This window comes from Salmo salar, chromosome ssa10 (genome assembly GCF_905237065.1).
Source record: "Salmo salar chromosome ssa10, Ssal_v3.1, whole genome shotgun sequence".
Classification (NCBI taxonomy): domain Eukaryota; kingdom Metazoa; phylum Chordata; class Actinopteri; order Salmoniformes; family Salmonidae; genus Salmo; species Salmo salar.
In genome coordinates this window covers 28,099,606-28,127,383 of record NC_059451.1, presented here as the reverse complement: position 1 = coordinate 28,127,383, position 27,778 = coordinate 28,099,606, and the positions used below count along the sequence as shown (strand labels likewise).

General features: G+C 44.6%; 2 protein-coding genes across 3 annotated transcripts in view; one reads left to right on the top strand and one right to left on the bottom strand.

Annotated features, from left to right (window-relative positions):
* Nucleotides 1-339: 339 nt before the first annotated feature.
* On the top strand, nt 340-9,560 carry sin3b (SIN3 transcription regulator family member B). Of its 2 annotated transcripts, none has more exons than XM_014216699.2 (19): nt 340-832; nt 1,893-1,999; nt 2,120-2,273; nt 2,528-2,866; nt 3,058-3,210; nt 3,330-3,452; nt 3,541-3,630; nt 3,744-3,862; nt 4,044-4,257; nt 4,719-4,835; nt 4,994-5,232; nt 5,346-5,529; nt 5,647-6,382; nt 6,509-6,678; nt 6,862-7,035; nt 7,275-7,367; nt 7,670-7,764; nt 8,107-8,305; nt 8,553-9,560. In XM_014216699.2, the coding sequence occupies exons 1-19, from the start codon at nt 725-727 to the stop codon at nt 8,784-8,786; spliced, it is 3,648 nt and encodes a 1,215-aa protein (XP_014072174.1). In that variant the 5' UTR covers nt 340-724; the 3' UTR covers nt 8,787-9,560. The 2 variants fall into 2 exon arrangements, with proteins under 2 accessions (XP_014072174.1, XP_014072173.1); XM_014216698.2 differs by having other exon boundaries at nt 2,528-2,887.
* Nucleotides 9,561-11,179: 1,619 nt separating this feature from the next.
* Nucleotides 11,180-27,778, bottom strand: part of LOC106613915 (xenotropic and polytropic retrovirus receptor 1 homolog) — a 96,748-nt gene continuing 80,149 nt past the window's right edge. Inside the window, exons 11-15 of the mRNA XM_014216697.2 lie at nt 26,500-26,694; nt 16,071-16,237; nt 15,840-15,979; nt 15,489-15,710; nt 11,180-15,345 (exon numbers count right to left, since the gene is read on the bottom strand). Of these exons, the coding sequence (XP_014072172.1) occupies nt 15,285-15,345; nt 15,489-15,710; nt 15,840-15,979; nt 16,071-16,237; nt 26,500-26,694 (785 nt within the window). The 3' untranslated portion in view covers nt 11,180-15,284. The remainder of the gene's footprint in view (nt 15,346-15,488; nt 15,711-15,839; nt 15,980-16,070; nt 16,238-26,499; nt 26,695-27,778) is intronic.

Here is a 27,778-nt window from a genome sequence, read left to right as displayed (position 1 = left end):
CGACCCTTCCAACTGGTAATTACTAGTATATCATCCCTGAGCGCGGCTTCTCCCACATACAGATCTCTGAAGTCACCCACTAAGGAAATTATCTCGATAACAGCATTTTCGCAGTTAAATGTAACACAACATATAAATCATAATTGTTTACAAGCATGATAGCTGTACCTTTCGTTTATGGTTGAAGTAGCTTGTTGGCCATTAGCCAATCTGCATTTCTCAACGAGTTGAAGGCACGTGAATGCATCCAATTGGTAATAACCACCTTCCCACTTTGTTTTGAACATATCATTATGAAGCAGACTCCACCCCTTTCTCCATGCGTCTGCGCACTGATCAACTGTGCTTCCGGATGCCAAGATTGAGCAAGACTGACTGCACAGCTGCCGCCGAATTTAAAGAGACAGTCAATCGTTTATTTAAAATAACATAATCAGCAACCATTGTCTCAAAGCTTGTTTTAAAAGAGGCTTCACTCTGACATAGCGCACCAGTAGTAGTCACTCGTTGGACCAATAATGGCGTTTAATCAAAGTCAAATCGAGTAGTAGCTTATCCTCATAGCTAAGTTACCTGGTTGGATTTTCCCTCTTGCTTGCTGGCTAACGTTAGCCAAATAAGCGTTGCTAGCTGGTTTCCCGACGAAGAGCAATATTTGTCGGCTAGCCAACAACCATATATTGAGGCTTATAATCAAGTAGTAGTGGCTACTATCGCCGGGATAATGGCGAAAATTCAGGCACACAGCAACACGAAGCAAATAAACCAAATTCAAGACAAGGCCTATGTTGTACAAAAACAAGTGCAACAACAGCACTTTCAGAAACTGAAGGTAAGAGACGGGAACAAAAATGGAAAAGTCTTCCTCAGAACCATTTTGTGTTCGTCAGATATTGGCCATCTCTTGATGCTAACGAGTTAGCTTGCTAGCTAATCATAAGGGGTTCTGATTGGAATGTTACTAGCTAGATAACGCTAGTTGGCGTTTGTTGTCGCATGCATGCACAGTACTTTAGTGGAGGTTAGCAAACGCCAGCTAACTTGGGTTCTTCAATGGCGTTAAACACGATTTTAGTAATGAGTCACTAGGTCTTCCAAATACAGCCCAGTAGGACACAACGTTAGTTATCTAGCAAGTTGATTTGGCTGGCTAGAAGCTACCTAGTTTGATTGTCAGATAACTTCGGACATCCGAAGTTCCTTGTTCACCTTCTCTGCCCACACTACCAGGCAGAACAAAGTCAAACGTGCGTTGTCTAGAATGGGATGGTGTTTGTTGGCACAAAATGGGAGACTTGTCTTTGCTGGTTTGTAATCCGAGGTCGACAGCTAGCAAACATACTCGTCGGTTCACTTGCTTGATTATGAACAGAATGGTATATTTAGAAAACCCAAACGTTTTGTTATTGTTTATTCAGGCGTATTCCTTGTTTTCCACCAAGCACACAAAACCATCGATTTTGTTAGCTAGCTAACCATACAGTTTACGTTTTCATAGTTGGCCAGATTTGAGCTACGTTAATGTATCAAAGACAAAGGTGTTTCGATGTCGTGTATAGTAAGCCTATTTAAACTAGTCTGAGTAAGATTTTTTTGTATCTGCCTATTATTTGAAGTGTAGCTGCAAATAATACTGGTAGATAGTTGGAAAGCTAGTTAGCTAAACGAGTTATGGTCAAGACATGCCATAAGTTATTCAGCTAATGACTGCATTGAGGAGCAACATGATTGGTTTGCCCCTGTGTTTGTGAACGTGTAATAACAGTGATAACATAACACACACCACACTGTTCTTTGTTGATGTTCTGCAGTGGGCCCCTTAATTTCTTGCTTTTTATGGAGAGAAAAAAATACAATTTGCTCTAATGCCTCACCATTATCTTTACCCTCAGGTTGAAGATGCCCTATCATATCTGGACCAAGTGAAAATACGATTTGGGAATGACCCTGGAATATACAACAAATTTCTTGACATAATGAAAGAATTTAAATCACAAAGGTATAGCAATTTTCACAGCACTGGGCCTTTAAATGCATTGAAAAGCAGATGTTCTTAATGCCATCTCATTTAAGGTCATGTCCTCTGTCCCTATAAAAGTCTTTCTCTCCTCCTTCATAGCATTGACACACCAGGTGTTATAAACCGTGTGTCTCAGCTCTTCCACGGACACCCGGACCTTGTCTTAGGATTCAATGCCTTCCTGCCCCCAGGCTATCGGATAGAGATTCCCAAGAATGGAGTGGTTTTTCTTCAGTCACCTTTCTCTGCCCAGGTGGGTCACTATAAATGTGTATTGATTGGGTTTCCAGACAATCGTATTACTGGCTGCCTCTGCACAACAAGTTGTGTAACCCAGTTTTATGAATCAATATCCACACAAAGTACTGGTAGTGGGCCTATATATAAGTGGAGTGTGCTACAACTTTTCCACCAGAGCAGACCACATGGTCACACACGAAGGTGCGCTTAAGATGCATGTTGTGAAGTTAATTTATGTTAAACATGAGTGCGCCTTTTCTTTGGTAGGTCTCCCCAGGCCAGGGGAAGAGTATTGCAAGCCCTGCTGTGAGTGCCACTGGCTCATCTGTTGCTGAAGCTGGCTCTGCCCAAAGTGAAGCTGTGGCATCGCCTGAAAGCATCTCCTCGTCCTCTGGACCCCCAGAACCCCCCAGTAGACTGTCCTTGCCACTCCCCAGCAGAGAGAGCCAGTCCCAGCCACAGTCCTCCTCGGTGTCCCCCCCTGCCTCGGAGCCCAGCCCTGTAGAATTTGACAGTGCTATCAGCTATGTCAACAAGATCAAAAACCGCTTCTTAGACCATCCAGAGATCTACAGATCCTTCCTTGAGATACTACACACTTACCAGGTACACTGTGTCATCAATATGGTAATTGATTTGTTTTTCTGTCACTTGAAAACAACACATTTGATTGATGTCTGCTTAAAGTGAAGTTGTTTGCTAGCATCTAGGTCAAGGCCACTTTAAATTGTTGCAGATGAGTGTGTATCCTATCACAGTTACTCAGATGGAACAACGGTCTGTTTTTGTGTTTTCAGAAGGAGCAGCTTGAAGTCAAGGAGAGCCGGGGTCGTAGTAGTAGTGGGATGACAGAGGATGAAGTTTTCTCAAAAGTGGCCAGCCTCTTCAAAGGCCAAGAGGACTTACTGGCTGAGTTTGGACAGTTCTTACCAGATGCTAAGAGATCATTGGTTAGTATTTTCCACTTCTTTCTGAGAATGTTACCTGTCCATGGTCATTATGTTTGATCAGTTGATTTTCAGTGCCATTTGTGTTGCTATATCGAACTATCAGTTCTGTGTCCTTTCAGTTCACTGGCAGCTCCCTGACAGGGAAAGACCAACTGAAGAGGGCAGAGGATGAGGATATGAGCAAACATAGCAAGAAGAGATCAAGGCCCATGCTGCTGCCGCACATGACGCCACTGCTCAAGGTTTGGACTTAATCACACATTCATATGCTTGAGCATTTTCCTAGAAGACCTTTACTGTATGTGATTGGTTATGGTTTGGTTATTTTAGAAAAAGATGAAGTTTTCGTGCTCCCAAGACCAGTCCTTTGCCTCAGTTGGGAAGCATGGAGTCTTGCGGGAGTTCACCTTTTTTGACAAGGTAATGCTCAAGACAGGACAGGTGTCAGTGTTGGAATGATTCCATAATGTTTTGGCTCTGACAGGCGTCATGTAATCCTTGGTCACCAATGACAATGTTTTGATTCGTTGCAGGTTCGACGTTTCTTCAAGAGCCAGGAGGTGTATGAAAACTTCCTCCGCTGCATTGCTTTGTTTAACCAGGAAGTGGTTTCGGGAGCAGAGCTGCTGCAGCTTGTCACCCCCTTTCTGGGGTAAGTGGACTGTGGGAGCTTGCATTGGACCATGGGAGCTTTCAAAGGGAACAGTCACTGATGTCTTCCGGAGTAAATAAATGCATACTGATATTTTTGTACTCTATGAAGGGCAGTATGTTTTGCCAAGTCTCCTCTTGATCCCATTCATTTATTTGTACATGTTCATTATTTCCTCCAGGAAGTTTCCAGAGCTATATACCCAGTTCAAGTCATTTCTGGGGGACAAAGAGCTCTCTCATTCAATGTCTGGCCTGTCAGACCGCTACATGGAAGGTGGTGGGGGCAGGGAGGTTGACTATGCATCTTGCAAGCGCCTGGGATCCAGCTACAGAGCACTACCCAAGACTTACCAGCAGCCCAAGTGCAGCGGTCGCACTGCCATCTGCAAAGAGGTCTGCAGAAATTAAATAAGTTCTGTTTTTTAAGAGTTGCCATTCCTGCACTGATTTCTAGTCCAAGTTCATAGCATTTTTTGAGTCTGGTAGTGGAAGACAGAAACAAGTTGTTTGAGGGCTAGATATATGGCCTTGACAGGGATTACTATTGCTCCAGTAGCTGTGAATCTACTCCCATACAAGTTTTGTTTGTCAGTGCATGCCAGTTCTTAGTCATTTCCCCCCCCCACATTCTTTTAGAGTTCAACTTGCCCAATGTTTAGTTGGAGCTTTTAACTTGACATCTGTGTCAGTGAGGATAAGGTATTGGTAACAACCAATCAGAATTGAGCATGTGATGGTTATTTTTCCCAGACACTAATGGCTTCTGGTTGGCTTTAATGATGATATTCTTAATTGTATGGTTATTGAATGTGAAACCAAACAGGTGTTAAAGTCCTGACTTCCTGCATTTACAGGTGTTGAATGACACCTGGGTTTCCTTCCCCTCGTGGTCAGAGGACTCTACGTTTGCAAGCTCTAAGAAAACCCCATATGAGGAGCAGCTTCATCGCTGTGAGGATGAGAGGTTTGAAGTAAGCAAGATGAGATATCAGAACTACTATTACTACAGCCACCAATTATATACAAACGGACTGTTCTCCCTTATCTACCCAGAGCATCATTCTGCAGAATAATTTAGATGAACATGTTCCAGAACGATTGCTAATGGTTATTTTCCTGTTTCCTCAAGTTGGATGTGGTCCTGGAGACAAACCTGGCCACCATCCGGGTCCTGGAGAGTGTTCAGAAGAAGCTGTCCCGTCTGTCGCCCGAGGACCAGGACCGCTTCCGTCTGGACGACTGTCTAGGTGGCACCTCTGAGGTCATCCAGCGCCGAGCCGTCTACCGTATCTATGGCGACAAGGCCCCTGAGATTATAGAGGGTCTGAAGAGGAGCCCTGCTACTGCTGTGCCTGTGGTGCTCAAGAGGTCAGGGTGCACACACAAACCACACACACATCCAGGGGTGTAACTAAGATACTTGGCTAATGTGAATCTAGCTGTGTGTTAATTCTTCCATGTCCTCTCTGCTGTGTCTGTAGATTGAAAGCGAAGGAGGAGGAGTGGAGAGAAGCCCAGCAGGGCTTCAACAAGATCTGGAGGGAGCAGTATGAGAAGGCCTACCTCAAGTCCCTGGACCACCAGGGGGTCAACTTCAAGCAGAATGACATGAAGGCCCTGCGATCCAAAAGCCTGCTCAATGAGATTGAAAGTGTTTATGATGAGGTGACTACTCTGCTGTCAATTCAGTCTACTTTCTTTGTATTGATAAACTGATACATCAAATGTTCTGAGCACAGGAGAACATCTCCTCTCTGTGTCTAACACGTCTGTACCCCTCAGCGTCAGGAGCAGAGCACAGAGGAGGGGGGCGTGGGCCAGCAGGGGCGTGATGGGAGCAGTGCAGCAGTGGTCAGCGAGCCACACATGGTGTTCACCTATGAGGACAAGCAGATCCTGGAGGACGCTGCCTCCCTCATCATCTACCACGTCAAACGCCAGCCCACCATCCACAAGGATGACAAGGACCATATCAAGCGCATCATCCAGCACTTTGTCCCTGACCTATTCTTCTCCCGCCGCGGCGAGCTCAGTGAGACGGAGGAGTGGACGGACGAAGAGGCCGAGGTGGAGGAGGGAGGAGACCGGGGAGGTGGTGTTAGCAGCAGCATAACAGGAGCAGTGGCGACACCAGTTGGCCAGCCGCAGCAACAACAGCAACTGAATGGGGAGTCGAGGCGGCGGCGCTGCACCTCTCCTCAGACAGCGGAGCTGGGTGGAGCCTCCTCTCACAGCCTGGCCCCAGAAGGAGGGGAGAAGGTGGACCTGAGAGACCCCGAGGCAGAGCACCAGAAGGAGCTGGACGGAGTCTACAACCTGTTCTTCGTCAACAACAACTGGTACTTCTTCCTGCGGCTGCACCAGACCCTGTGCCAGCGGCTGCTGAGGGTGTACCGGCAGGCAGAACGGCAGCTGCTGGAGCACCGTGCCGAGCAGAACCGTGAGAGGCTGCTGATGGCAGAGGGCCGCAGGGATAAGGCCAGCGACCTGGCCATGGAGCTCCGCCTCAAACAGCCAAGTAAGAGAACTTCTCAGATTTTGTCTTTTTAATATTTTGTATTCCGCATTGGTGAGTGTGTATCTCTGTATGGGAGAGGGAACATTGGATTAAAGTTGCCCCTTTTTTTTTGTACTCGATCCACAGGTGAGGTGGAACTGGAGGAGTACTACCCAGCGTTTTTGGACATGGTGCGCAGTCTTCTGGATGGGAACCTGGAGTCTACGCAGTATGAGGACACACTGCGGGAGATGTTCACCATCCACGCCTACATCGGCTTCACCATCGACAAGCTCATCCAGAATATCATTAGACAGGTCAGGTTTGTCTCTTACTTTAGTTGCCAGATTGCATTCTACAGAACCAGAGCCATATCCGTTCATTACATATTCATGCTTTACCTCAATAACATTGTGATACTGACGTGTTTGATTGTTCTCTGAATGCCTGTAGGTTCTCCTTCCTCTGGGCTGACATGTCATTTCTCTGTCTCTGTGCAGCTGCAGCACCTGGTGAGTGACGAGGTGTGCCTGCAGGTGGCTGAGCTGTACCTGGCTGAGAGGAAGAGGGGCGCAGCGGGGGGGAACCTGTCGTCCCAGTGTGTGAGAGCAGCCTGGGAGACCAGCTACCAGTGGAAGTCTGAGAGGGTCATGGCTGAGGAGAACTGCTTCAAGGTAACGACCTGCCCTGGGGTGACAAACGCCGAACCTTTTAGCCTTGAATATTTGATATTTTCTATTGATTCTGTGCTTGAGCATGGGGAGACTCCGAGGGTGTATCTTTTATTTGGTTGAGAGGGAATAGTTTCCTCCTAGCGTTAGTGTAGGGCTTTGGCTGCTGCTTTTTTGGAACAGAGATTTTGTGTTAATCGTTGATGTTTAATGGCTTGCTGTGGTGTGATTTGCCTTTGTAGGTGTTGTTCATTCAGAACAAAGGCCAGGTGACCTTGACCATTGAGCTGCTGGACACAGAGGAGGCCCAGGCCGACGATCCCCTGGATGTGCAGGTAAAGAATCCTATGGACAGTCGCACCTATAGAATGTCACAGGATTCCCTTTGGACATGAACATAGACTGACCTTGTAAGGCAACTTGCTGCTTCAGATTTTGATGGGCAGCTTGCGTGTTGAGGTTATTAAATTGTAAACATTATTAGTTCTCCTACCCACTTTCAAAAGTCAATACACGGTAAAATGATCATTAAACCTCTGAGTTTATGGCCTTTTTGTTATTTAATCTCAGTTTTAGTGTTTTTGCAATGTCCTGGCTTTTTTTCCATATTGATTACATTTTCTCTTTCCTTGTCCAGTGCCTGTCCAGCTATATGGAACAGTTTGTAGGGACAGAGTCGACGCTTTGCTCGCAGACTGAAGGCTACTTTTTCAAACCTGTATTTTTGCCCAGGTAAGAGATTCATGCTATTACTGTTAGTTGTGATCTCCATATATTGGCCATCGTATGAAGCCACATTATTTCCCTAGATGTTACATAGCAATCCTCTATTGTGTTTTCACATTTTGTCATTTCACTGTCTTAACTAATGACTGCGTAAAAGTATTTGGGTGCAGATGGTTTCTGCCCGCCATAACAGCAATGCACAAAATGAGTCCTAGTATCACCGGCTCTGATTTGAATGTGGCTGTCCCTGTGGTCCTCTGTCTGAACCTGAGGCACAGTATTTTCTTCTGATATACTCTGACTGTCCCCTGCTTCCCTGTGCTACTGTGTGTGGGTCTCTGTGTGTAGGAACCTGAGGCACTTCAGGCGCTGGCAGGTGCGCCAGGTGGAAGCGATGCGCTGCAGACGGAAGTGGCACAGGCAGCTGGGCGTGGAGAGTGCTGGCAGTCTGGACTGCCGCTTTAAACTCAACACCCACAAGATGGTGTTCGTCATGAACTCTGAGGACTACATGTACCGCCGGGGAGCGCTGGTCAAAGCCAGGAAGGTAGCTATTAGCATTTGTCTTACTCTTTTTGTGTTTTGAGGTGAAGAACAGCTAAGGCAGGAATATCTTGTCGCTTTAATGATTTATAGCTTTAGATGGCAGACATAAAATCTGGTTCCAAGTTAATTTAATGTGTTTTGTGTCTTATTTTGGCATCAGCTAGACCTTATCATCCAGACTGCTTCCACAGTGGTGCATGAAGCCCTGTCTGTAGGTTTGACTAACTCTTCCCGTCTCTCTCCCTTAGTCCCAGCACAGGGTGGCTGTGAAACAGCACGAGCGCTTTGACAAGTGGCACCAGGGCTGGCTGGCAGAGCACGTGCCTCCGGCGGCCGATCGCTCGGTCCACGACTGGCTGATGGGTGAGGAGGAAGAGGACATGATCCCCTGCAAGACCACCTGCCTCAACACACAGGTCAAAGGCCTGCCTGTCAACAGATACCAGGTGCATTACAGTAGGAAACCCCCCTCCTCTCCCTAGAGGCTGGATCCACACACACAATCTCTCTCTCACACACACACCTGACCTACTACACACACTGAGAGAGACTGGGTGGACTTTGCAGACATGTTGAGACTGAGATTGGGGGATCCAGTGCGGAACACAGGAGCTCTTCATCCGATTCACCCATGCTGCTTCTCTGTTCACACAGTCAGCAGTGCAAGCAGAGGGACGTGAGAATAAAATCATTGTTTGTTTCAGAAATGTTTGTTTCAGAAATGTGAATGTCTCTTTTAAAGTCCATTGTAGTTTTTAGCTTCTGAAGCCAGAGGGCCTTTTTTTGTTTGTTTTTGTATATGTTTATACTGAAGTACTGAGAAATGGTTAAAAATGTGTTTCATGCTCCACAATGTCTTTTGTACAGTAAGCTCAACTTCAGTAATTTGATTACTGTATGTGCATATACAACTGTACACATTTTATATATGCATTTACATGAATATGATGAAAAATGTCAAATTACATGGATCTTAGTGTTTTGCAGGCAGCCAATTCTTGATATTTACTTTTTTCTGGTCATTTTTATTTTTCTTGTGACTAAACAGATGATTGATTGCCAGTGTGACAAGTCCTCACAATTGATTTAACTTTGTACATTTTATGGAACATCAGAATTATGTATCATATTCAAATCTTTACTTTGGTTTGTCATTTTGCATACTAAAATAAACTATCAGTGTTAAAAAAATAATGTATAACATTTATCCTGTATCAGTTATCATGAATAAACAACCTAGTTGTGAACTTCTTAAACAGCCTGGAAAAGCCTTTTTTAACATTTTATATACAGTACCAGTCAAACGTTTGGACACACCTACTCATTCCAGGCTTTCTCTTGGCATTCTCTCAACCAGCTTCATGAGTTAGTTCCCTGGAATGCATTTCAGTTAAAAGGTGTTCCTTGTGGAATTTCTTTCCTTCTCAATGCATTTGAGCCAATCAGTTGTTGTGACAAGGTTGGGGTGGTATACAGAAGACAGCCCTATTTGGTAAAAGACCATGTCCATATTATGGCAAGAACAGCTCAAATGAGAACTTGTTCTCAACTTGCCTACCTGGTTAAATAAAGGTGAAATAAAATAAGCAAAGAGAAACGATAGTCCATCATTACTTTAAGATCAAGATCAGTCAATACGGAAAATGTCAAGAACTTTGAAAGTTTCTTCAAGTGCAGTCGCAAAAACCATCAAGCACTATGATGAAACTGGCTCTCATGAAGACCGCCACAGGAAAGGAAGACCCGGAGTTACCTCTGCAGAAGATAACTCTAATGAACTTAACTGCACCTCAGATTGCAGTCCAAATAAATGCTTCAGAGTGCAAGTAACAGACACATCTCAACATCAACTGTACAGAGGAGGCTGCGTGAATCAGGCCTTCATGGTCGAATTGCTGCAAAGAAACCATTACTATACTGCATGTTTCGGATATTCAATAGCCTTTTTTTAGCAAAAATAAACTACTAAAGGACACCAATAAGATGATTTGTTTGGGCCAAGAAACATGAGCAATATATATTAAACTGGTGGAAATCTGTCCTTTGGTCTGATGAGTCCAAATTTGTGATTCCAACTGCCGTGTCTTGGTGAGACGCAGAGTAGATGAACAGATGATCTCTGCATGTGTGGTTCCCACTGTGAAGCATGGAGGAGGAGGTGTGGGAGTGTTTTGCTGGTGACACTGTGATTTATTTAGAATTCAAGGCACACTTAACCAGCATGGCTACCACAGCATTCTGGTTTGGGCTTAGTGGGACTATCATTTGTTTTTTAACAGGACAATGACCCAACACCTCCAGGCTGTGTAAGGGCCATTAGACCAAGAAGAAGAGTGATGGAGTGCTGCATCAGATGACCTGGCCTCCACAATCACCCGACCATAACCCAATTGAGATGGTTTGGGATGAGTTGAAACGCAGAGCGAAGAAAAAGCAGCCAACAGGTGCTCAGCATATGTGGGAACTCCTTCAAGACTGTTGGAAAAGTATTCCAGGTGAAGCTGGTTGAGAGAATGCCAAGAGTGTGCAAAACTGTCATTGAGGCAAAGGGTGGCTACTTTGAAGAATCTAAAATATATTTTCATTTTGACACTTCTTTGGTTACTACATGATTCCATATGTTATTTCATAGTTCTGATGCCTTCATTATTCTACAATGTAGAAAATAGTAAAAATAAAGAAAAATGAGTAGGTGTGTCTAAACCTTTGACTGGTACTGTATAAACAGCAACACCTCCCCATATAATTTGTTTTCTTGATTGTGTTGGGCTGCAGAACTTGGAAGTGCAACATTGTGGCTTTTCTTCTCATTCCAAAGAATTTGCCAACAAAATTCCTAACCTATGTATGTATGTTCAACATTAGGAAATCTCGGTACAGACAACACTATTTTTTATTATGGAATGGACAAAATAAAAAAGCCAGAGCCAGGGCGACAGTTTAAAAAAATATGCGTGGTTTATAAAACCCAGATGTGACAGGATCACCAAAGTGTATACAGAAATAGAAATGAGACCATCATTAAAACCATCATAGTACAACGTTATACACTCAACATTTACAATCTACTCTGTAAAAGGGCTATTGTAAGACATTTCCTTTGTCTTTTTAAAACACAATCACATAACTGATCTTTTTATCAGTTTTCATAACGCGTTCAAAGTACATCCATGTAGTTACTATAGACACTGTTAGTCTTCTACTTTAGAAAGGGTACAACAACATCAAGAAGGAAGTAAAGATGCAGAGACATCAAGCACATAACATGGGATTTAGCAAGCAGTAAAATCAGCAAATCATTGAGGTTTTACTCATGAGAAAATGTGATGTCAGGGCTTGCGTATGATTCAGGTCTTAGAAAAAACTATACAAAATAACCCTCAATGTCAAAGGGTTATCACTTTCTAACCATATCTTGACATTAAAAATGGCTCAGTTGTACATAAATTAGTGAATAACTGCTAAGCAGTCATATGCATTAGAATGCTTCCAAGGTAACATCTTAGGAAACCATTAGTATCTTGTTAGTGTCATCACTCGCTTGACTGAGGGTTGTCAACCCCTAGTCCCCTCCCTCCAGTAGCCCTGGACGCAAACCCTGAGGATGAGGGAGCCAGGAAAGAATATGGAAACACCAACAAGATACAGCCAATCACAATCCAGGTTCACTTTCTACTTTTTCTCTTTTTTTTTAACAAACACAATTCAACAGGTTTTACACTTAAAGAATGCAGGATTGTGAACAATCAAAATGCTCCTCAACACCTGGAATACTGCTTGTTCTAAAGCTAAATGAAAAACAATGTATGTAATCAAGATTTAACAGTACAGCTAGAATTTACAGTATTCTCCAGATAATTAACAAAATCATTCAGATATGTACAATGGAAAACAAAAGCAGCATGCAGGCAAGACAATTGTCAGAGTGATACTAAAACAATCTCATGAAGTTGGGAGGGAGGAGTTTGTGGTCTCTGTCAAAAGAGGACAGTGTTACATTTTTAGACTAGATTAAACAGTGTGTATCTGTGTGTGTTTTGAGGGGTAGAAGAGCTCTCCATCACTTCAAAAGGACTGAAATGCCAAAGGCGACCTTGCAGCAGGGTGCTCTTTGGTGGAAAGACTGGTTGACTAGCCTGTTCCATATTTGTAGTGAGTGTGGGAAGAAAGTGGAAGCAACTATTCTTCCAACAAAGAGGACACAATCAGTAGTTAGATAATTGAATTGTGTGTTTTGTGATAGTGGTTTCCATCACTACCAGACTTCATTGCACAGCCATAATTTCCATATGTCTAACTGCATCATCACCACAGTAATGGAAGAAATCTATCTCAAAGGCACACGACATTGTGTGTATTTCTTGTTGTTGATGGTGCTCTTACACATTTACAACATTTTGTAGCCTATGAACTTTGCAATTTAAACAAATATTTTACACTGGGACTCCAACTGTGATTTCTCATTAGACGCGTCAACAGTCTAAATAGTAAAGAAAAGCTAAGAGGAAGGCAAGACAAGCTCATGCTGATTGATCAACACATCAACACTGTACATCAACTACTGCATTGTGTAAACACAGTTGAGCCCCAGGGTGAAAGAGAGAGGGTGTCACACACAGGGAGTGGGGAGAAAGCAGTCAACAACACACACACTTATCCTTCCTTTGAAAAGCCACGAGGTCCACGATAAGGGGCTTACCCGCTTCAAAGTTACAGCCGATAGATTGTGCTTGTAAATGATATAAGTAAAGCATGCATGTAACAAAATGAACAAACAAAAAGAGCACTAACAATGGATGCCAGTTGAACAATTTCCATGGGGTTCTTTTTCTTGGCGAAACCAAGTAATAAAAAGTACTAATGTTAATCAAGGAACAACATACATTAAAGCAAAATCATGAGTTTTGTTGATGAGTGCATTGCCATAAAAGCATGAGAAACAGAAATGTACTGTAGAATGAGTTGATAATTGAAATCAACCTCACCTTCAACATCATTTTTGGGCACTGAGACTTGAAACTGTGAGCTAACCCAGTCCTAAACAACAGAGTAAATACTGCAGGTCTACAACCCAAGGAGGACGGGCCTATTTAATCACGGCTATCTGATCTGAGAACTACTGTTTCACAGCAAAGTCTTTCCAGGATTAAAGATCACTTGACACAGCAGGTATACGACTCACTCACTTGGTCCCTGTTCTAGTCAACAGGCCTGACAAACCCTACCACTCAAAACCCTGACACACGCAGAGTCCCAGGGCCTATGATACTGTACATGACGCATGCATTCTGTATTCAAAGAGGTGATGCAGCAGCTATGTTGTAAAGTCCGTAGATATTTCAGAGGAAAAATGACAGAGGTCAGGGTGTGGACTGTTATTTGGATAGTGAAAGTGCTAGCAGACATGACAGATGAGGATCTCCTGTTTAGCCAGGACATCCCTCCTATGGAAAACCCATCTCAGCAGACGAAATCAATATCCTGTGAAGATGCCACATGACCTACTTGGGCGGTATTACAGTCAGAGGAACCCCAGTGGAAAACCCTGATCACTGTCAGCTGATCTCGCTGATCTCCACTGCTTCTGAGAAAGCAGAACAACAGAAAAAATACAAAGTGCCCCACACAATCAGTAGAAAACACTGCAATCAAAAATGGTCACAGTGCTGTTTTAGTTGTTGAGCAATAAAAAGAGAGAATGGGAAAGTATTCTTAAAGGGTAGAGAAATGCACGAGACTCTCAGACATCTCAACTCAGCTGCACAGTACAACAAACAGACTATTCTTCTCAGGCTAGCTAGATGATTGATGCTATGCGAGTGAACAACATTAAAATAACGCTTTAGCAGAAAAGCAAAGTACAGTTATGAACATGTAGGGCACTTGAACTAAGCTAATTAGATAATTGACTTGTTTGTTTTTGCAGAACTTTGAAGTTGTAACATGGGCTGGCTAACTGATCTGTAGGAAAAGTTTATATGAGAGGGAGAATGAGCCACTTGAAGTGTTCTTAGTCTTCCACACAGGACAAGAGGGGAAACAGTAGCTCTTAGAAAACACGGCATAAGTCTAATTCAACATTCCCACCATTGAGAAACACATACGTATCATTGCACAGATGCTTGAGCTATTCTCCTTCTAAATAATACATGGAGTACATAGTAGTGCACATGAACAAATATACAAAGCAACTTTCACAGACTAAAATATGTTTAAATTATATTTTTGTACAAGTTGTTTTTGTTTGTTTGTATTAAATGCACTTTTCCTGCAAGTGCCGCCAGGGTTTTACACTGACTTTATTATTACAACTCAATAAACAAAATCAACCCAGTAAGTGGAGTAGAAAAAAGAAGCAACAGGTTGAAACCAGTTGATGTTGTTGATATGCTGTGGTAAATGTTCCAGAGTCCATGCTCAGGCTTGTTATTATTATTAGTCTTTTTGATAAATATTTCTTCTCCCTGTTGATCCTAATATAATAAATGCATGTAAACAGTCGTTTGTTCTCTAATACATCTCCAAAAATGGCAAAGAACTACAAAAACAAATATACAAACAAAAAAGTATCAACATAAAGTCTGTTAAAAAATAAAAGTACTGATAGGAAAATCCCAGTGCTTGGTGGGTTTTCAAATATGTTTCTGTGTGTATCCCTCTTTGTCTGAATAACTCAAAACTGTGTGTGTGTGTGTGTGTGTGTGTGTGTGTGTGTGTGTGTGTGTGTGTGTGTGTGTGTGTGTGTGTGTAATCCCACCTCATTGTGCTTGAATAAATTAATCTGTTTGTGTGCCACTGAATTGTTGTGTGTTTCTTTGTATGTATTAGTGTGTATGTTTGTGTCTGCCTGTGTGTCTACCTGTGTCTGCCTGTGTGTGTGTGTGTGCATGTGTGTGTGTGTGTGCGTGTTTTGTGTGTGTGTGTGTGAGGCAGCTCTGTGATGGAGTGATCACTGGGGTTGTTGAGCTGGTGCTTTGGGCTCAGCTGAAGGCCTCATCATCCGTGTCCTCTATCAACACCTTGGTGTCCTTCTTGGATGATCTGGATGAGAGAAGGAATAGACACATGGATACTGTCAGACAAACACAAGGCTAACATATACCGATTCCTGGCCATGTGGCCGTAAGTTATGTGTATTTTTGGTGTGTGTGTGTGTCTGTGCGTGTGTGTGAGGAGGTTCTTACTGAGAGGACAGCAGGGGGCGCCGTAGAGACAGGCTGTAGCTGCGTTTCCAGCTCTTCTTGCCCTGACGGTTTCTGACTCCGTCCTCCTGGTCCATCATCTGCTCCAGCAGCGTCTGGTCGTCAGCGTTCAGCGGAGCCACCGAGATGTCCCTCACGGCACGGAACTCACCACAATTATTCAGGTGCTCATTCTCCAGACGGAAGAAGTTCCAGACAAAACGCCTGTGTGTGGATACAGAATGAGGTATAACATAATGAGCAGAGAGAGAGAAAGAGAGAAAGAGAGGGAGGGGGGGGGCAGAGAGACAGATAGAGAAGTAGTCTGTCCAGCTCTGTGATACTGTAACCCACCTGAACACCTCTAGAGGAGCCAGAACGGTGGCCACGATGTCTCCCACAGAGGGGATGTTGGTCATGGTGGTTAGGGAGATCTGGATGGTCCAGGCGAAACGCAGGATCACGTCCTCTATGATGGCACAGTAGTAGTACGCCTGGGAAATAGAACGGAGAAGTCAGGTCAGAGGACGAGTGTGTGTGTGCCGGGCTGTGCGTTTATGCAGGTTATGTGTGTGTGACGCTCACTTTCTGTGGGTAGACAATCTCCTCCCTAAGGAAGGTGTTCTCCCCTGCTCCACGGTCAAACAGGCCCCAGTCCATCTTCAGGTCCCAGATCAGAGTGTACAGGGAGCTGACGGCTGAGAACACCATCAGCAGGTAGAAGAACATGTCTGCATCGGAATGCTTTTGTTCTGTGAAGCACAACACAAAGAAATGAGTCCATCATTAGTCTGTATACCGGTAGTTAAATAAAGTAAAATAAATACATTTTGCCCAATCTGTGTGCATATACCTTGATAATTAAGAAGAACACATAAGTTGCCTGCTTTGAACTGCGGACAGAGACAGCAGCTTGTTCATAAACGTTTGTCTCTGGTCTTCACTAACCCCAGCAGAGGGTGAACTTCGACCATCAGTATTACATTTACTGAGACAGGTTACCATGGATGGAAAATGTCATGCTAATTCTTAGTAAACTATTCAGGCTCTTGAAACAACATGTTGATGTGTCCTTCAGTTTGGCAATTCACTACTAATAAAAAGTATATTTATTATGTTCTAATTTCGTCTTGAACATTGACATACTGCCAGTTAGAATGTGTAGTGGTAACCAGCTCTGCAGTCGTGTCATGTTGATTTCCCTGTGTCATAGCTGTGTATTTTGACTGGGCCAGACTCGCATGCTGCTCCAGCGACAGCCTGAATGCCTGGGGGATTATTGATGACTGAGGTATTCTATGATCTGCCTGGGCTCTGGGCTCTCCCCCGCTGTGACAGAACAGTGTGGCCTGACACTGAGAGACTCACACACCAACAGGACACCCAGGCCTGGAAGACACGTCACGCAATGTGACGCAACCACTCTTCTGACAACTATTCACACCCAACTATACACACCCAACTATTCACACCAGCCTCCTTTACCCAGGTGGAGAGTTCTGACTGAAAATGACTATGGTGAATCTCCTGGGTAAGTCTACTGTGCGTCTTAGAATAGTCTGTTGTATTGTTATTTTTCCCCATGAAGGAATATGACCAGTAAGTAACAGCAGGTGTGTGTGTGTGTGTGTGTGTGTGTGTGTGTGTGTGTGTGTGTGTGTGTGTGTGTGTGTGTGTGTGTGTGTGTGTGTGTGTGTGTGTGTGTGTGTGTGTGTGTGTGTGTGTGTGTGTGTGTGTGTGTGTGTGTGTGTGTGTGTGTGTGTGTGTGTGTGTGTGTGTAGGGTGGGAGTCCCGTCCCAGTACCAGATCAATGTGCATGGGCACGGGGTATTAGAGGTAGATATATGTACATATATCAGGATAGATTATAACAAGAGTAAAATAGGAACAGAGTAGCAGCAGCCTATGATGAGTGTGAAAGTGTGTGTGTGTGTGTGTGTGTGTGTGTGTGTGTGTGTGTGTGTGTGTGTGTGTGTGTGTGTGTGTGTGTGTGTGTGTGTGTGTGTGTGTGTGTGTGTGTGTGTGTGTGTGTGTGTGTGTGTGCGTGCGTGCGTGCGTGCGTGCTTGCGTGTGTGTTATGTGTTTGTGTCCATATGTAGTGTATGTGAATGTGTGTGGGTTTTGTGGTGAGTGACAGTCTAGTGTGCGTGAGGGAGTGTGCATACAGTGTGTATATATAGTCTTGTGAGTGTGCATAGAGTCAGTACAAAATAGGGTCAATTCAGATAGCCTGGGTAACCATTTAATTAACTATTTAGCAGTCCTATGGCTTGGGGGTAGAAGCTGTCTCGGAGCCTGTTGGTCCAAGACGATGCTCCAATGTGTGCATGCATGGTTGTGTGTGCACTGACAGACTGGTTAGATACACAGTCTGACCTGTCCACACACAGACTCCAGCAGGGCTGAGACAGGGACAGTGCCATCCGTCATGGTCAATGCCTCCCACTTCCTGCCACCAGGGCGCCAGGAAAGTAACACGGGGACATTTTTCACCAAGAATTACATTGGTCCCTCTAGCCCTGCTCTCACCCTACAGTGGGTTCTGCATCAGGCTACCTCATCCAGTACCGTGTCCCCGCATTAACCCAATATTACTAATATTATAAATATTTCCTGATGAGATTTATCCTTCAAACTTAAATGTTTTACGTCTCCTTTAAAAAAGTATTTTTGATATGTTCACAGCAGGCAATTGGGATTACATACATTATACATTACATACTCATTAAAGTTTGCAGGACAAACTTGTGTCCCAAAATGTGTAAATCCGGAATGAAGGAAAACTGGAGCATCCTAACACCACCAAACTACTGCATCAACAAACAATTACAGATACAGATGGATTGTACAGGTGTCTCAAAGCTGGGAGCGAGAAACTGAAAAACGACAAAGCGAAATGACAAAGTGAAAACAGGTTTTTATAAATGTTTGTAATTTATAATAATAAAAACCTGGAAATATCACATTTACATAAGTATTCAGACCCTTTACTCAGTACTTTGTTGAATCACATTTGGCAGCGATTACAGACTCAAGTCTTATTGGTTATGACACTACAAGCTTGGCATACCTGTATTTAGGGAGTTTCTCCCATTCTTCTCTGCAGATCCTCTCAAGCTCTGTCAGGTTGGATGGGGATCGTCGCTGCACAGCTATTTTCAGGTCTCTCCAGAGATGTTTGATTGGGATCAAGTCTGGGATCTGGCTGGGCCACTGAAGGACAGAGACTTGCACCGAAGCCACTCCTGCTTTGTCTTGGCTGTGTGCTTAGGGTCGTTGTCCTGTAGGAAGGTGAACCTTAACCCCTGAACATTCTGAACGTTCTGGAGCAGGTTTTCATTAAGGATCTCTCTGTACTTTGCTCCGTTCATCTTTCTCTCAATCCTGACTAGTCTCCCAGTCCCTGCCGCTGAAAAACATCCACACAGCATGATGCTGCCACCACGATGCTTCACCGTAGGGATGGTGCCAGGTTTCCTCCAGACGTGACGCTTGGCATTCAGGCCAAATAGTTGGTTTCATCAGACCATTGGTTTCATCAGACCAGAGAATCTTGTTTCTCATGGTCTGAGAGTCCTTTAGGGGGCTTTTGGCAAACTCCAAGAGGGCTGTTATGTGCCTTTTACTGACGAGTGGCTTCCGTCTGGCCACTCTACCATAAAGGCCTGGTTAGTGGAGTGCTGCAGAGATGGTTGTCCTTCTGGAAGCTTCTCCCATCTCCACAGAGGAACTCTTGAGCTTTGCCAGAGTGACCATCGGGTTCTTGGTCACCTCTCTGACCAAGGCCCTTCTCCCCCGATTGCTCTGTTTGGCTGGGCGGCCAGCCCTAAGAAGAGTCTTGGTATTTCCAAACTTCTTCGATTTATGAATGATGGAGGCCACTGTGTTCTTGGGGACTTTCAATGCTGCAGAAATGTTTTGGTATCCTCGACACAATCCTGTCTCGGAGCTCTATGGACAATTCCTTTGACCTCATGGCTTGGTTTTTGCTGTGACATGCAATGTCAACTGTGGGACCCTATATAGACAGGTGTATGCCTTTCCAAATCATGTCCAATCAATTGAATTTACCACAGCTGGACTCCAATGAAGTTGTAGAAACACCTAAATGTATGATCAACGGAAATAGGATGCACCTGACCTCATAGAAAAGGGTCTGAATACTTGTGTGTAGATTGATAATATACATATACATATATATTCCAGTCCATGACATTGCACGTACTGAAATGTATTGAAAAAAATATCTGGATTATGTTTGCATTGTTTATTTAAATTGTATTATTGCTAGGTATTACTGCACTGTTGTAGCTAGAAACACAAGCATTTAGCTGCACCTGCGATGACATCTGCAAATCTGTGTATGCGACCAATACAATTTCACTTGAATTGATATGATAGATCTGAAATAAAAAAACATTGAATATGATCACATAAGATACCACTCGTCCATCACTAAGCCTTTCTGGTTGGCCTCAAGGGCTCTGTAGGACTGATGTCCATCAGGGTCTAGTCTAGCGTGGGTGGCTAGTCATTGATCTGGAGCTCAATAGAGGGTAACAGCGGTCACTTGCTTCTGTCACGCTCACTAAATGTTTGTGTCTAGCAGGCGCCTAAGCGGTTAAAAGTCATTTAAGAGTGGAACGTTGCCATGACAGGCTCAGGACAGGCCTCCCATTGAAGGTAATAATAAGCACCTGGGAACCCGGGAAAAGCAATCATCTGTCTTTGGGTTGTTATCTGCCGCGGTGCTGCCTGCCTGGGCTGTCTTGTACTGCTGTGCAGGTGATAAAGAATCTATTACCTGCCTGCCCCATCACTTTCACCACCCCCCTCTCCTCACAGAGCCTATCCAATCAGACACTGAGACCTAGCAAGACAAACAAAGGTTATTGATTCGGGAAAGTGGCCTCGTGTTGAATTCACATGGCTGATTGGTAGTGAGATAGTGAGTCTGTGTAGTGATATTAGTACCTGCCTGGTTGGAGTATAATTTCTATTGATATGGATTTACATTACAGATACCGGTAGTTATATCTCAACTCAACCTACAACTGAATATGATGCTTGATCATAATAGGCAGCATGTCCCAGAGAGATAGTGTTGTTGTAACAGGGTTGAGTCAGAGTTCAGTGGGTATCATGACCCTGTTAGTTGGTTTGGGGAGTGTTAGAACTTTGAGCTCTTTCCTATGCAGTGGTTCTGGCAGCTCCGTGTGTCCATAGACAACAAAATCCTACTCAGTCAGCAAGCCATGGCCTGGCCCTGGGTCTCATCTCTATTCCAGCAGCATCCGCCAGAGATGTGTTTCGCCGCAGGCAGGTTATTACAGCTCACTCTCCTCGAGCAAGTCCATCCTCTTCCCCTCTTCCACTGCTGCCATCCCTCTTTTCATCCTCCCTCCCTCCCTCCCTCCCTCCCTCCCTCCCTCCCTCCCTCCCTCCCTCCCTCCCTCTGCTCTCCTTTCTCCTCTTATATCTGATGATCCTTCACACTAGTTCAACTTTTCTTTCATTTTCATTGTCGTTTTACTCTCACCTACTCGGCAGGTCTATTATTCCTCTTTAGCGTTAACACTTTTTTCATATTAATATATACTGCTCAAAAAAATAACACATCCTAGATCTGAATGAATGAAATAATCTTATTAAATACTTTTTTCTTTACATAGTTGAATGTGCTGACAACAAAATCACACAAAAATAATCAATGGAAATCCAATTTATCAACCCATGGAGGTCTGGATTTGGAGTCACACTCAAAATTCAAGTGGAAAACCACACTACAGGCTGATCCAACTTTGATGTAATGTCCTAAAACAAGTCAAAATGAGACTCAGTAGTGTGTGTGGCCTCCATGTGCCTGTATGACCTCCCTACAACGCCTGAGCATGCTCCTGATGAGGTGGCGGATGGTCTCCTGAGGGATCTCCTCTCAGACCTGGACTAAAGCATCCGCCAACTCCTGGACAGTCTGTGGTGCAACGTGGCGTTGGTGGATGGAGCGAGACATGATGTCCCAGATGTGTTCAATTGGATTCAGGTCTGGAGAATGGGCGGGCCAGTCCATAGCATCAATGCCTTCCTCTTGCAGGAACTGCTGACATACTCCAGCCACATGAGGTCTAGCATTGTCTTGCATTAGGAGGAACCCAGGGCCAACCACACCAGCATATGGTCTCACAAGGGGTCTGAGGATCTCATCTCGGTACCTAATGGCAGTCAGGCTACCTCTGGCGAGCACATGGAGGGCTGTGCGGCCCCCCAAAGAAATGCCACCCCACACCATGACTGACCCACCGCCAAACCGGTCATGCTGGAGGATGTTGCAGGCAGCAGAACGTTCTCCACGGCGTCTCCAGACTCTGTCACGTCTGTCACATGTGCTCAGTCTGAACCTGCTTTCATCTGTGAAGAGCACAGGGCGCCAGTGGCGAATTTGCCAATCTTGGTGTTCTCTGGCAAATGCCAAACGTCCTGCACGGTGTTGGGCTGTAAGCACAACCCCCACCTGTGGACGTCGGGCCCTCATACCACCCTCATGGAGTCTGTTTCTGACCGTTTGAGCAGACACATGCACATTTGTGGCCTGCTGGAGGTCATTTTGCAGGGCTCTGGCAGTGCTCCTCCTGCTCCTCCTTGCACAAAGGCGGAGGTAGCGGTCCTGCTGCTGGGTTGTTGCCCTCCTACGGCCTCCTCCACGTCTCCTGATGTACTGGCCTGTCTCCTGATAGCGCCTCCATGCTCTGGACACTACGCTGACAGACACAGCAAACCTTCTTGCCACAACTCGCATTGATGTGCCATCCTGGATGAGCTGCACTACCTGAGCCACTTGTGTGGGTTGTAGATTCCGTCTCAAGCTACCACTAGAGTGAAAGCACCGCCAGAATTCAAAAGTGACCAAAACATCAGCCAGGAAGCATAGGAACTGAGAAGTGGTCTGTGGTCCCCACCTGCAGAACCACTCTTTTATTGGGGGTGTCTTGCTAATTGCCTATAATTTCCACCTGTTGTCTATTCCATTTGCACAACAGCATGTGAAATTTATTGTCAATCAGTGTTGCTTCCTAAGTGGACAGTTTGATTTCACAGAAGTGTGATTGACTTGGAGTTACATTGTGTTGTTTAAGTGTTCCCTTTATTTTTTTGAGCAGTGTATTTTTAGTTTTAGGAACATTTTCCCTCTGTCTCTCACCTAGTCCATGTCTTCTACCTGATCCATTGTCCCACCCACACTCTATTGGCCAATAATTGGCTTTCCCACCAGATCAATTCTGCTATTTTATGTTTTTTGTGCTGATCTTAATTAACTGTTGTTGTACATAATGTTTCCACCATCATTTCCTATGGCTGAAAAGAGTATCTGGACATCAGAACAACGATTAATAACCTCGATTTGGATGAAGATTTCTACTTCAAAGAGTCGGAGGCAAAGGACATACTGCTCACCCCAGACCAGGCCATAATCTCTTAGCGTTGGAAATGAAAACGGCGGCGTAAGAGAGGCCGATGTGCGGGCACCCTGATGAAACAATCACTGGAGAACAAACGATTTCCGTTCAAGACTATCCTATCAACGGGACCTGAACAACTGTTATATCCTATGTTTCACAGAGTAGTGGCTAAACAAGGACATTGATAATATACATCTAGCAGTTTTTTCTATGCATCAACAGGACACACTGGCAGCGTCGGGTAAGTTCAAGGAAGGAGGTGTGTGTCTCTTTGTTAACAACAGCTTATGCGCGATCTCTAATATTAAGGAAGTCTTGAGGTTCTGCTCTTCTGAATTAGAGTACCTCATGATAAGCTGTAGACCACACTATTTACCCCAGTCCGGTGAGACCGGTTCCAGCTCCACGTAGGAAGCCTCCAGTGATGATCAATGGTCCGAAGCCTCGTGCCATGGATCATCCCTACAGGCTCCGGGCCATGGATCATCACTGGAGGCTTCGTGCCATGGATTATCACTGGAGGCTTTGGACCATTGGTCATCACTGGAGGCTTCCTACGTGGAGCTGGAACCGGTCTCACCGGACTGGGGAGATGCACAGGAGACTGGGTGCGCAGAGCAGGCACAGGGTATACTGGGCCGTGAGGCGCACTGGAGGTCTGGAGCTTAGGGCTGGCACACCCCGTCCTGGCTGGATGGTTATTGTAGCCCAGCAAGGGCGGGGCGCTGGTACAGGACGAACTGGGCTGTGCTGGTGAACGGGGGGTACCGTGCGTAGAGCAGGCGCAGGATAACCTGGGCCGTAGCGACGCACTGGAGACCAGATACGCTGAGCCGGCGCACTTCTTCCTGGCTGACGGCCAACTCTAGCACGGCAACGGTGAGGAGCTTGTACCGAGCGCACCGGGCTGTGAGTGCGCATGGGCGACACAGTGCGCATCCCCGCATACCACGGTGCTTGTTCAGTCACTCACTCCCCACGGTAAGCACGGGGAGTTAGCTCAGGTCTTAAAACCGCCTTAGCCAATCTATCCGTGTGCCCCCCCCAAACAGTTTTGGGCGCTGCCTCTCGGGCCTCCGTTGTTGCCTTGCCTGTCGATCTCGTTGCTGTACCTCCCTCGCTGCTTCCATCTGTTCCCATGGAAGGCGATCCCTTCCGGCCTGGATCTTCTCCCACGTCCAGTATCCTTTGCCATCCAGGATGTCCTCCCATGTCCAGTCCATCGGCCCACGCTACTTGGTCCTTTGGTGGTGGGATCTTCTGTCACGATCGTCAAAAGGAGTGGACCAAAGCGCAGCGTGGTAAGTGTTCATCGTGTATTTATTTTTACCTCAGAACACTACAAACAAAAGAATAAACAATGATAACGACCGTCCCGTCTTGTAGGCTTAACAAGCAGTACAAAATTAAGATCCCACAACTACAGATGGGGAAAGGCTGCCTAAGTATGATTCCTAATCAGAGACAACGATAGACAGCTGCCTCTGATTAGGAACCATACTCTGCTTCAAACACAAAATAGACATCATAGAATGCCCACCCCACACCCTGACCTAACCACATAGAGAAACAAACCCTCTCTCTCAGGTCAGGGCGTGACACTGTGTATGTAGCCAAGTTATCGTTACTCATTGAGTATTTATTATTACTTTTATTATTACTTGCTCTACTTTTCTATTATTTCTCTCTGTATTGTTGGGAAGGGCCTGTAAGTAAGCATTTCACTGTTAGTCTACACCTTTTGTTTACGAAGCAAGTGTCGAATAAAATTTTATTTTATTTAAATTAAATTAAGCTACTACTGTACAAGAGCAGATGCCATATTGATCCTGAATAAAGTATTTTACCATACTGTCAGGCTCAATATCCTGTGGAGCTGGGGACTCTAAACTCTAAAGTCAGGTAATCCCTTCGTCCTTTTTCTACATTTCCTGGAACATCAGCTGGGACAACATACACAGCATCGGTCTTTGATTTAATTATAGATTATTATTACTGCAATCATCTATTCACAGGACTGCCAAAACTGTATCTGCACAACTTCAGTCTTTAACCTGCATTTAAATGAATCAAACTCCTTTACTATATCGTAAAACCTAGTAGCAGGGTACATTTTACCCTCTGCATTGAGTCCCTTTTGCATTATTATACATTTATTGTAATGTGAATATAGCACAATTCTCTGTGGTATTGGTGTAATACTGGAATCAATGAGGTCATGAGGCAGCAACAGAGCACTACTTTGTGGATGTATAATGAAGGTGATATATCCATACACAACCTGGGAGCCCTGCCAACATTTCTTATGCTGATTTACTACCGCTGTGCCAGGCATGAACATGATTCAATACTGAGCGATGATCATCATGTGTGCTGTGCGGCGCTCTGTTCTGCTTATGAAACAGATGTTCTGTAATTTAGGTGCTAGGCTCCGGTCCACTGGGTCCAGGCCTCATTTATCTATCCCATCTACTGTATGTCACAACAGAACTGTCAAACTCTGTGGCCAAGATGCACCTCACCTCCACATTCACATCTGGCTAGACTTCAGTCGATAGGCCCATACAGCAGACATACCAACATATACTGTATACTGTGACTCAGACTGAGTCTAGCAACAATAAAGAGCAATGGACTGGACAATTTGATAAGTATTTTCATATTTTTAATAGTCTAACCCATATGCATCTCTTTTAGATTCTAATGACTATGAAGAACATACTTCAAATATCTATGGAAACCCTGTGCATACACTTTTTGTAAATTCTCAATTTGGTAGCCATGCCAACGCAGTTGAAAGACTGTGGGTTAAGTGGGTATGGTAGTCTGGATATTCCCTCCATCCCTTCTCACTTAACGCCCCCAACTCTACCTCTCTGTTAAAAAGGGGGGGGGGGGATGAAACAGGTCTTCACACAGCATATGAAATGAAGAGGGCTCATTAGTCCAGGGTCCACAGGGCTGAAGACAAGAGGAATGGACCGACTGACTGGAGGAGGAAAAAGCCTTAATGGTTTCATTTCCTAAGAACCTAAAACCTCCTCACTGCCTCCAAACTGACAGCCAAATGGACAGTCAGGTTACAGAAGAAACACAAACATTGATTTAAATGTATAAAGAAAAATGAAGCAAAAATCATGCTGTGCAGTAACATTTAACATTTTCAAAGGTTGAGCGGAAGTTTAAAAGCTGGCATTTGCACAAATAAATATATAACTGTCGATGGACGAGCATATAAATAATGAAATGGCAAAAACCGCTTAGCAAACTGCTTTGAAATGATCCACTTGGACAAACATCTATGCAGCCAAGATATGAGATAGCACAAAGGCAGAATATTGAAGGGATGCATTTGGAGACTGAGGTCCATGTCTATGTACACTTCCTCTTTTGTGATAACACTTCTGAACCAGATTAATCAGCGGCTAATTGTGGAGCTGGAGAATGACAAGCTTTATCCTCCTTGATACTCTCTCTCTCTCTCTCTCTCTCTCCTCTCCCTCTCTCTCCTCCCCTTCCTGTCCAACTGGCTCAGAAAGCTAGGTGTGTCTCCTTACCTTTGTGGGTGCTGTAGAGTGCAGCGAAGGTGACCACAAAGAAGGTGGTGGAGTATTTGCCAGCGTTGACCAGGTGAGGGAAAGCTCGCTTGGTGTCTCGGTACCGACGGAGGCACTGCACGAAACGGAACCAAGCAGGCAGACACTGGATGATGGCACGGAGACCATAGGAGTAACTGTGGCATGTGTAATCACCTAGTGGGAATGGGGGAGAAAATTACATTTTAACAACCAAAACATTCAAACATTTATCAAACACAGCCATATTTTCATTATGTATATGGTTTCGGTATCAACCATTCTTATAGCTTGACCTTTTGAACTGTTCTGTTAGAATGGAATGGGTTTGTTGGACTCACACAGGTTGCTCCACAGAGACTACTTCTCACTGAGAGACAGCTCAAGGTTATTTGTGGACTAGCTAGCTGTAGTCCCAGTGCTTTGACTCATTGCCATACACCTACATTGTGCTGTCCCCTCTCCTCTCTCCTTCTCCCACACACACACAGAATAATAATATTCACAATCATAATAATAATAATTTAGAGGGTGTTTATATTTGTCCTGTTACAAAGTGTGTAATGGAAATGTGTTTCTTGAATATCCCAACTCCCCCTGAGACACCCGCAGGGAGTGGGGTCACGGCCAGGGTCACCATTGTACACACACAGCAGCAGCAGCAGCACTCTCTACATCATTGGGGCCGAGCTTCCTGCCATCTAGGACCTCTATACTAGGCGGTGTCAGAGGAAAGCCCTAAAAATTGTCAAAGACTCCAGGCACATACGCTGCTGCCACTGTTTATTATCTGTCACTTTATTCCTAGTTATATGTACATATCTACCTCAATTACTTTGTACCCCTGCACATCGACTCGGTACTGGTACCCTGTGTATGTAACCAAGTTATCTTTACTTACTTTTATTATTACGTGTTTATTTCTCTATTTTCTTTCTCTCTGCATTGTTGGGAAGGGCCCGTAAGCATTTTACTGTTAGTTTACACCTGTTGTTTACGAAGCATGTGACAAATACATTTTGATTTAATTTGACTCTGAGTGGACAGCTAATCAACATGAGAGTCACACTGCTGGACACAAACATTTCCATTCAATTACCTCGCTGCTGATTTTTCAGGCCACAGCAGAGGGCTGCAAATTACTGAGGAGAACCATTAATAACTCATTTTCCAGACAAACAAACAGACACAGTCAGACAGGCAGACAGAGACAGGCAGACAGAGACAGGCAGACAGGCAGACAGAGACAGGCATACAGAGA